This window comes from Emys orbicularis, chromosome 10 (genome assembly GCF_028017835.1).
Source record: "Emys orbicularis isolate rEmyOrb1 chromosome 10, rEmyOrb1.hap1, whole genome shotgun sequence".
In the NCBI taxonomy this organism is placed as follows: Eukaryota; Metazoa; Chordata; order Testudines; family Emydidae; genus Emys; species Emys orbicularis.
In genome coordinates this window covers 8,725,617-8,736,095 of record NC_088692.1, presented here as the reverse complement: position 1 = coordinate 8,736,095, position 10,479 = coordinate 8,725,617, and the positions used below count along the sequence as shown (strand labels likewise).

General features: G+C 45.7%; 1 protein-coding gene across 1 annotated transcript; it reads right to left on the bottom strand.

Annotated features, from left to right (window-relative positions):
- Positions 1–70: 70 nt before the first annotated feature.
- On the bottom strand, positions 71–10,251 carry PDAP1 (PDGFA associated protein 1). The gene is made up of 6 exons (XM_065411898.1): positions 10,129–10,251; positions 4,994–5,085; positions 4,232–4,339; positions 3,636–3,757; positions 1,657–1,808; positions 71–845 (listed from the first exon to the last, which is right to left on the bottom strand). Exons 1-6 carry the CDS (start codon positions 10,139–10,141, stop codon positions 787–789), a joined length of 546 nt encoding a protein of 181 aa, XP_065267970.1. The 5' UTR covers positions 10,142–10,251; the 3' UTR covers positions 71–786.
- Between the last annotated feature and the right edge of the window lie 228 nt (positions 10,252–10,479).

The window sequence follows — 10,479 nt, the reverse complement described above, 5'->3', positions numbered from 1 at the left end:
GAAGCACGCCTGGTGCCCATGAGATTTCATGCTGACACGCACAAAAGACAAGGGCAAAGCGTTTACGATAATTTAAATTTTAATCAGCCAAATATACAAGTTTGGGTTGGTTTGTTTTTAATTTATTGAGTTTTTCTTTTTACCTGGGTTTTGGTACAATCAATGAAGGCTTTGCTTTAAACAAAGGATGCTGTGGTTAAAAACTGACACTATCCCTAGTCAGAGGGGAGGGAAAAGGGTGGGGGGTGGAGGGTGAAAATGGGAATGAACAGCACTCCAGAAAAACAGCCATGAAGTTAGGCTTCCAGACTATTCTTACAACACTCTGCAGCTCAATTTCACGGGCTGTTTGCAGAAGTGGGTCCTTACGATACACACCCCCGACCTTTGGGTTTTCATCAAGATTACCGACCCCATGCCCCACCCCCAAGCTGACAGAAAAATCTAGGTTTTGTGATCTAATATATGAAGCATTACCCCTCCCACCTTGCTCCCCTACCCTGCCCCTAATGTGTTCTCAGTCCTAAAAACAGCAAAAACATTCAGGTTTCCAAACTGTTACACAGAGAAGTGCTGTTCAGCACGGTTCTGCCCTGAAGATAGCAGCTGCCCCCCCAACCCAAAATGGAATTCTGTGCCAAGATGAAGACGAACACACTGTCAGTGTCTCTTGGTGGTGAATTTGACTTCGATGTTGCAGTACACCCTATGTGGTATGCAACATGGCAGAGTTCCTGGCAGGCACCAGGCAGTTCCCTGGAATTCTTCCTCCTGTATGTCCTGTGCTTATTTGTTAAGGGATAGTGATTGCAGTCTTTTGCCTGCCACAGACGCGTCATCTTTTGCTGTGGGAGTGGGAGGGGAGAAAGAAAAGAGAGAGACTTGTCAATGTTTTCAGATGCACGTGGGGAATTGGTGCTGCCTCAGTGGCCCTAGAGACAGAGCTCCATTTAGCCACACTACACGCATAGCACAGATAACAGCTTAGCAAGTGTCCCTCTGCCACCCCCCTGCTTAGATGCTAAAATTCCTGGTGGGCCCACATCCAGAGTGAAAGGAGAATGCCATCTCTACGGTCCATCCTGACCCTGGCCTCAGTCATTGGTGCCAACAGTGGAGAGATCTGTGCAGTGCGAAATGGACTGAGACCAAACCCCCATCAGCACTCTGGTTCACTAGATACTTCAGCTGAATTAAGGGTCAGCCTGTGACCTAGAGATGCAAAGCTCTATATCCCATTACCAATTCCCTGAGCCGTTTAGGCCCCACCCCATATGTAATTCTGATGCCCAATATCCAAGCTGTTTGCAGGGAATTCACTGAACTGCTGGTGCAAACATGTACAAAAATCCACTACCTTTGCCTGTTCAGCTGAAGCGCTGTAGGTGTAGAGAGCAATTCCCTCCTTACTTTGCCTGCTCACTGCCTAACTAATCTACCACTTTATGACGCAGCATAAGGCAGAGGATGAAACAAAGCCGACTCTAGGGTTGAACAGAATAGCTGTTTAACAGCACACGGTAACAGCACTGGCAGAAAGGGAATACTATGCCTCCTTCGCTTGTGATACTGAGATCACAGCTCCTGGAGGTATGGCTGTCGGCGAGGCCAGTTAGGGGTGGACGGAATGAGGAACAGTTATTGTAACAGCCTTACCTTTTCTTTCCTCTTCTTTCTTTTTGGCAGCTTCTTCCCTCTGTTTCCGAATGATGGCTAGTCGAGCGAGATCTGCCTTTGCCTGCTCTGTTTTACCAGCTAGATGCATTTTCATGTATCTTTCTTTTGCTTTCTGCTTCTCTATTTCTTCTCTGTTTGAGTGAAATACACGAGTCATCATGGTACCCAAATTAACACACAGGAATCGTTAGCGTTAGAAAGGGGATTAAGAGAAGGCATGATCTCAAGCAGCATCGACCTCTGATCTTGGAGCACAAATGCGCACAGTCATTTCACTCTCTAATTAGCATGTTAGCGATCGAGCAATTCAAGGAGGCCGAAGATCAAAATAATGTTTAAATCCTTTTCAGAGCAGTCATGGGGCTTGGGAAAAGCCATGGTGAAGATGGCTTCTGGCTTGAAAAGCTACCTAAATAAAGGCTTCTTTCTAACATTCATTATCACCACACCCAAGTGCCTCACAGTAGCCTGGTGAATTAGGGATTGTTTCTGTTCCCACTGTGCCAGGGAAAACTCTGGCACAAAGAGTTAAGTGACTTAGGGTACGCCTATACTACCCGCCGGATAGCGTTCCACGTATCGGGGATCGATTTATCGCGTCTCGTCCAGACGAGACAAATCGATTCGCGAATCGACGCCCGTACTCCACCCCGGCAGGAGGAGTAAGCGGAGTCGACGGGGGAGCCGCGGCAGTCGACTCGCCACCGTGACGACAGCCAAGTAAGTCGAACTAAGATACTTCGACTTCAACTATGCGAATAGCGTAGCTGAAGTTGCGTCTCTTAGTTCGAACCCCCCTGCTAGTCTAGCCCAGGCCTTAGCCTAATATCCCACAGCAGGACAGTGTCAAACCAGAGCACAGTCCTCCTGCTTCCCAGTCTAGTGCCCTACCCAAAGCCACCCTTCAGCTGTAGGAATCGGTATTGAATCAAACTCACACTTTTCTCTCTAAAAACTCACCTGTGAAATGGCAACTGAGTTCAAGACTGAAAACAAAATCTAAGTGTCCACTGGGGCATGTAACTTCACTCTGACCCCAGGAATCTGGAAAACGCACTCCCATCAATACTAGGGCTCCTGCCACACCAGGAACTAACAGCGTGACCCTTGGTATGGTATTTTTCTGCCACTACGCACTAATGCACAGGGGCAGTTATTTCTGATTATTGACATCAGGCTTTTAGAAAGGAAAACTAGATAGCCAGGGTCCATGACAAGGGCTACTAGGTGCTTAACACAAATAATTAATAACCATTATAATAATTATCAGAGGAAAAAACACTTATGCCCATCTCAATGCGTTTCGCAAAGCTGCCTGACTTTAGGATGACAAGGTGGGTGAGGTAATATCTTTTATTGGACCAACTTTTGCTGGTGAAAGAGACAAGCTTCCAAGCTTATACAGAGCTCTTCTTCAGGTCTGGGAAAGGTGCTCAGAGTGTCACAGCTAATTACAGATTGTTTAGCATAAGTAGTTAACACATAGAATAGAATCATAGAATATCAGGGTTGGAAGGGACCTCAGGAGGTCATCTAGTCCAACCCCCTGCTCACAGCAGGACTAATCCCCAGACAGATTTTTGCCCCAGATCCCTAAATGGCCCCCTCAAGGATTGAACTCACAACCCTGGGTTTAACAGGCTAATGCTCAAACCACTGAGCTATCCCTCCCCCCATGTAGGATGGCAGCCACCAACATAGGCTGGCTCTACTTAACCATGTAAGTTCCTACCCAATGAAATTGGGATCCAAAGTGAATCCTGATAATTATCTTCACACCTACTCTGACGATGGGCTCAAATACATAAAGGACCTCACTGAGACGTCAACTTCCCTCCCAGCAGGTCAGATTTACTGGCACTACGTGGCTTGGCCATTGCAGGAGGCAGAACGTTATTCTAGGAACAAACACAACACACACATCTCTCCAAGCTATAAGAGAGAAGGGGGATTGTTACCGCTCTCTCCGCGACAGCTCCTTGGGTCCATCCAGATCCAGCTGAGTTACTTTTTTGGCTGTCTGAACAACTCGATTGGGATTCTCTATGTCTATCAACCCTTCCACGCCTTTGCGCTTTTGCTGGAGTTTAGAAACAAAGGACATGCATGTTATCAATGAGTTCTGTAGCTGTCAAGGCTCAATGAGTCTTCTTCACATGCGTCCTAGTGGAGAAAGTTCACTCATGTGGTCATTACCTCTGAAACCAAACCTAGACAGACACTAAAAAAAATTCTTATTACCAGGGAATATATCTGCTGCCACATCATATTTTACTTTACCATGTGTTTTCAACCCCACTGTTAATAGTGAACGTTACCACCTCTGTTTCTTCCACTTCAGTGTACAGCAATGAACAAATTATTAATGGAGTGAAGATTAACTGGGAGGAGACACACACTAAATTTAACTTTAAAAAATCCCACCATCCTTATAAATCTGGGCTCAGGAGCCCACAAATACATGGGGAAAATAAAAATTAAGGATTAGCAGGTTGGTTGTGCCTTGAGAATGTGGGGTGTTCATTTACGTTAAATGCATTGGGAGTTACGGTACCTGATAGTCCTCGTCATCTTCGTCACTCTCGTCTGAATCTAAGGATTTCTTCTCTTTTTTGGGGTCTCCTATTGCCCCTTCCCCCCCTTCTTCTTGCTCCTCCTCTTCCTATGAGTTTACAGGAGATTAAGAAAAAATGTAAACTGATGAAATTGCAACCTCTAGCAACGACTCTTGAAAAGAAGTAAGCACAGTGAAAACATTAATAGGCAAGGGATACAACTGCATGGCCGAGAATGTCAGTATTACTGGTATGTCTCCTATAATCAATTTTATTTTTATTGCATTCAAGAGCAAGATACATTTTGTCCCCTAAATGTGTCCCATTATTCACATCACCTGCATTAACAGGGTCCTCAATAAGAGACTCCACTGCTTTCTATATACAATATGATATCCATTGCTAGGTAACTTGATCACCATATTCTATGTTTCACATTTTACTTCCCACAGAGGACGAGAATAAGGGGACACATTCTGACTTTGGTTTCAAGTGCTCGATACCCCATTGATTTTGATAGAAACTGCCCAAACATTACTACAAATTAGATCCAGCTCTAAAACTCTAGGTCACCAACAGAAAATCTGGAGAATTGCAGCTTGTCAAACCCAACATAGAAGCTTTTCCACATATTGTAATTCAGGTGACAGAATGATTTACAACACTTGACTCTAAGTTGCCTTTGCTCATGAACTGCAAAATAATTGAGTATAAGAGCAGCAGTTTATCTTGCTAAGCACGTGACCAGACACAACACATACCCTGGCCTTTTGTTTTTCTGCTTGGAGCTGTGCATCAATCTCTTCAGGGCTTGTGTACTGTCTTGCTCGGCCTTTGTGGCCTCCTTTTCTACCTGCACGAGAAATTAAGTCAGTAGCTGATTTAGTGAGATGTTTCCAGAAACTCAAAAGCCTGTCCTCCATTCTCTCTTGGCTGTGGTTGTGCATAGTACAGACCAGTTCTTCTTCCAGTAAAAGCTAAAAGAACACAGAAGGAGCCCAGTAATTCACCGACCTTAGTCAAGCACTTCCAGCCCTTAGATAAATACATAGAGAACTGTTATTGAACCATAAAAGTGTTCAGAGAAAAACTTTCAGACTTAGCTTAACCCCTCCAGTTTCTAGGGAAGCCTGCGCCAGTTGGACCATCTAATCCAATGGTCTGTATTTGAGAGGGCCCAGTTTATACCTGGCATCACCAGAAAAGAACATAGCCCACCATCTCCATAAGATTCTCTACATCATGTTAGCAAATAAAAGCTCTGATCAATTTCAGTTTTTCCTGTAGTTCACTAGGGATGTTCTCACCACTCCTCAAGGTAGGTACTACTGTTTTCATCCCTCAGCTACTACAGACACCAGGCATTGCAGCATAGTTCTGTCAGGCTATAGAAGGATGAGGAGAATTACGCTTCCAAGGGCTCAGATAGTGGAATGACACCATCCTTCCCCTTCCATCCACATCCACAGTTGCCTCTGATTCACTTCCTGGGTTGGCAACCAAATATAAATCCCACAACCGCTCCTTACTCTGCATTTCCTACACAGCAGGGAGCTGCGCTCTAACTATGCTGCCACAGAAACACTAGGGAGTGACAGCAATTGTAAGTGAATTTCTACTAGAACCCTGATTTTTCCTGACTGCCCGCCGCCCCTACACACATACCCAGAAAAATGAGAGATGAAATCAGTTTCCCTGGATGCATTGCCCTAGCTGAGATCCGGGATCTACCACCAAATTTTAATACCTATCGCCAAACTTAAATTGATTGATGTGAAATCACTGAAACTATTCATGTTTCCTGAAGAATGGCAGCTCCAGTGGTCTCGGCACAAGACATCCAAGGACTGCTGGAGACCTGAGCTTTCTTTTTTAAACAGTCTCTACCCTTTTCCCTGCAGACACAGAGCTCAAAGTACAATCTGACCACTAAAAGTACTTGGCAATGATTTTTTTGCCAAACAGTTCACGAGGGGGTTCTCTCCTCCTGCAGATCTGAGGAGGGCCACTGGCAGGAGCCATGGGACAGCCGTTTGACCTCTTTACCCCCCTGTTTATTCCCTGAGGTCAGTAAGTAGCCTTGGGGGGAAGGGGTCGGGGGCGAGAGATCAAGGGAACACTCTTCCTGAGATCTGTATGAGGGGAGAGCACCAGCTCCCCTGCAGAGGTTCAGTAGTGCCCAACTAACCTAATTTATTGAGCTGGTTGAATAACTGGAAAATGTTCATGAAAAAATTGTCCCTTTTTTGGCTTTAAGTTTGTCAACCAGCATTAGTACGTTGGTCCAGCAGAGGCAGGCAACCCCTGTTTTCTTGATCAGAGCTGAGCCACTTACTGTGACTGTGGGTGGAGTTGTCTTGAGGAACCTACCAAGGCTGGGGGGCACAATTATTCATGAGGAGGGCTCTCAATAGCTCCAACATACCTCCCCCCCGCTCCCCTCGTCCTCTTTCCTCACACTGTTTTTCACTGCAGATTTTCTAATGTCTCTAGGAAGGGAGCTTTGAACATGCAGTTCTTAGAAAATCTGAAGGGGGGAAATGTAAAAAGCAGGAGGCTTGAAGGGAGAATTCCCAGCCAATCTTGGGGAGCTCAATAAGCCACCTCCCCACAAATCTTAGGAAGCTTCATGGTCCCTTCACCTCTGCATTTCTACGTTTTCTAACATGAGAGGTGAGGTTCTGTACACTAGTGGCCTTGAAAGGGGATATTCACTCAAAGAACTTACATGTGCCTGCCGCCTTCAAAAAACATGTGATGGATTTTCAGTTGTGATTTCAACTACAGTGGTGTCTGCAGCCACTGATAGATGGTGCTGTACATCAAAGGACTTATCTACCCCAGTAAACCACCCTTTTTTCTCACAGCTTATAGAGATGCCAGAGTAGCATTACAATTCCAAATTGGTTACTTATTTTAAAAAGAGTGTGGCATGACTGATACAGGTACAAAGTAACTACTATGCTGTAAACTTTATGCATTATTCTACACCATGAAGGGCTACATGATCTAAAACAATGATCTGCTACAATACTACCAGGGTAACTAGGCTCTTTGGTGTCTGGCAGATGCATTTTCAGGCATTTGTTTTCTTTATGTGTCAGGTCAGCTTATAACAGCAGATTTCAACGTATTTTTTCAAAAAATAAAACTAGCCTGTAACCCCCTTTGGTCTTCACATTAGGTGTTGTCAAAAGCAATAGATACGAACGAGCAAAGCTTATTAGTTCTAAGTTTTACCCATTCTACATTGAAGCCTGTACCAAAGAATTAAGTATTGTACCGCTCAATACTTTTACCATCATCTCATCAACTCGAATGAGATGAGACTTGAGTCACATTAGTATGCAGATATTTAATCAAGGAGGGCATAGGGAAGGCCTTTGCTCATGGTAAGGAGGCAGGACTGTAAGGGGCTTTGGGCTGTGAGTCATGCAACCTGAGTTCTATTCCTAGCTCTGCCACTGACCTGCTGCATTACGTTGGGCAAGTCACTTCACCTCTGTGCCTCAGTTTCCCCATCTGTAAAATAGGGATAATGAGTCTTATCCTCCTTTGCAAAGCACTTTGAAACCCACAGATGATTGTATTTTTAAATTATGGTAAAGGCACACAGAGCCTAAGATAGGCATGTTTTTAAATACATATTTATTTCAGTCTATAAGAGTATTACTATTAATGTGAATTTAAGCTTAGAAGAATTTTATGGAGCTATGAGTTTAAAAAAAAACTTGGGAAAACGGGTTTCGACAGCCTCTAAACAGAGATCAAGAAGTACTTCAGAAACACTTGTTCTGTATTAGCAGACAAGCTCATATTTGTGCAGCAGAAAGGGTTTATCCCCCAACACATTATGAACTATTTCTTCAATAGCACTATTTCTTTACAGAACATAGATTATAAAAAATTACACACACACATTACAGAAAAGAGAAGAGCATTCACCGAGTGGATCCTTTTGGAGCAAGATGTATTTGTAACATACGCAGCTGGGGTTTTTGTTTTTTTTAATTATTGACAGGATTAAATCCAAGTCCGCTGCCAAACACTGCAGGCAAAACCCTGGCCCCCCTGAAGTCAATGGCAAAACACCCATTGATTTCATTGGGGCCAGGGTTTCACCCTGCAAAGCCACAGACAAACTTGAGAGGGATATGTTTAGAATTGTGTGATGAATTTGGAATAGGAAAAATTGAATTTATTGAGCTTTCATTACAAAAATAATTATGAGCATCAATACAAATAAGTCTGGAGCCTTTTCCTATGTCTAGCAATAGTTTTATATAGTACAAACTGGTATGAAGGATGTCTGGCCTAGATCAAGATATCAAAGAACCTGTATTAAAAAACTGGGAAACAGATCTTATGATATGAAAGACTGTGGGGGGTGGGAATACTGTATTTGATGCCTAAAGAATTCTCTAACAGTCTGGCAACAGTTCACAAACTCAGTTAATGGACACTAATAAAGTAAATTGGCAGAGACTACAGGAAGGGTAGAATGGGGAATAATAATTTACATTAACATAGTAAGATTTGATTCCATAGAAAGCATGCAAGAGCCAATTATGTGGACAGATTTAGTGAATCTAGAGAATGATCTGGGTAGAACCAGCTCAGACCTGATGGACTCTCATTCCCTCATTAGCTCTCCTGTACCACATGCAGGCAGGTTGGTACCCACTGCATAACAGCAAGATGCTGTGAGTGAAGCTATTATGGTGGTGGGTTTAGAGCCACTAAAAACTCTAAAATGAGACATTAAAAGTCATCTTTGTGTCTTCTTCTGTACTGTACTCTTATGCAGCAAGTAACCACCTTCTCTTCATTTAGATCAGTAGTTCTCAGACTTTTGTACTAATAGCAAGCCTCTGAGTGTGACCCCCCTTATACATTAAAAACACTGTTTTATATATTTAACACCATTATAAATGCTGGAGGCAAAGCAGGGTTTGGGGTGGAGGCTGACAGCTCACAACCCCCCATGTAATAACCTTGCGACCCCCTGAGGGGTTCCAACCCCCAGTTTAAGAACCCCTGATTTAGATCCTTTCTAAATATCCCCAGAGGCCTCTCAAATACTAATCCACTGAAGGAAGAATCTTAAAGAACCACATGCCATCAGCATCCCTTTGAAACAGGCCCCATCAGTCAGTACATTGGGTACATGTGAACTGCATTCTGTGCCCAATTTAGCTTGTGAGCTCAGTGCCTCATGTATTCTGTACAGCACCAATCATACACTCCATGCTCAACAGATGCCAGCCTCCTCCCCAGTGCAGAACAAAACCCATCACCTGGCACTAGATCTGCTATGGGCAACCAGTCCCACTACTTTCCCCCTGCACACAGTACCCCTACAACTTGCACACACCCCTTAGTTCCCAGGGGCTTATGCCCCCTCATGCTTCTCCCATCACCCACAGGGGCTTCAAGCTTGTACTCCCCTGAACCTGCAATCGGTCCATGGGGGCTTGCACCTCCCCATAACCCATCACTCCATTCCCCTGGGCTTGCATCTTCCTCTCAACCCAATCGCTCCGGGGGGCTTATACCCCTCCCCCAGGGACTTAGGGCTTGCCCCCCCCCCTTGATCCTATCACTGCTGTGGGGCTTACACCCCTTCCCCCGAGCCCTAAGGCTTGCCCCGACAAACCCCACTGCTCCTGGGGGGCTTATACCCCTCCCCCAGGGACCTAGAGCTTGGGCCCGCCCTTAACCCACCACTCGTGGGGGGGCTTATACCCCTTCCCCAGGAACCTAGGGCTTGCCCCCCCCTAAACCCCACCGCTCCTGGGGGGCTTATATCCCTCCCCCAGGGACTTAGGGCTTGGGGCCCCCCTCCTTAGCCCCACCGTTCCTGGGGCCTGTTTCCTCTCATCCGCCCCTCCCTCACCTCCTTTAGGCATAGCGGCGGTGATGGCGGCTCCGGCAGCAGCTGCAGCGAGTCCCCCAGTCCTCGACCCGGAAGCGGAAGCCGCAAACCGCAGCCCCAGCGCGCGGCTCCCTCCTCAGCCCAGTCACCAAGCCTGGCCCTGGAGCACGAGGCCCCCAGCACAAGGGCTAACCGCAGCACTGCCTGAGTACAAACCGAGCCGCTACCTTCCCATTGCCCCTCACTCACGGCACCAGTGGGGAGGCCTGTCCCTGCTCCTTCCTTCCGCACCCACCACCCGGGGCGGGGGAGGAGAGGGAAATTCCTTACAGGCATTACAATAGACACCACATGCACGCGAGGATTGCGTGA

Excerpts from the sequence above, each read along its gene's own strand:
- PDAP1 (XM_065411898.1), bottom strand. Across the intron at positions 1,809-3,635 it reads GAGCTGTCGCGGAGAGAGCG|AGAAGAAATAGAGAAGCAGA; the intron begins GTAACAATCCCC and ends TCACTCAAACAG. Across the intron at positions 846-1,656 it reads GAAAGAAGAGGAAAGAAAAG|CAAAAGATGACGCGTCTGTG; the intron begins GTAAGGCTGTTA and ends CCACTCCCACAG.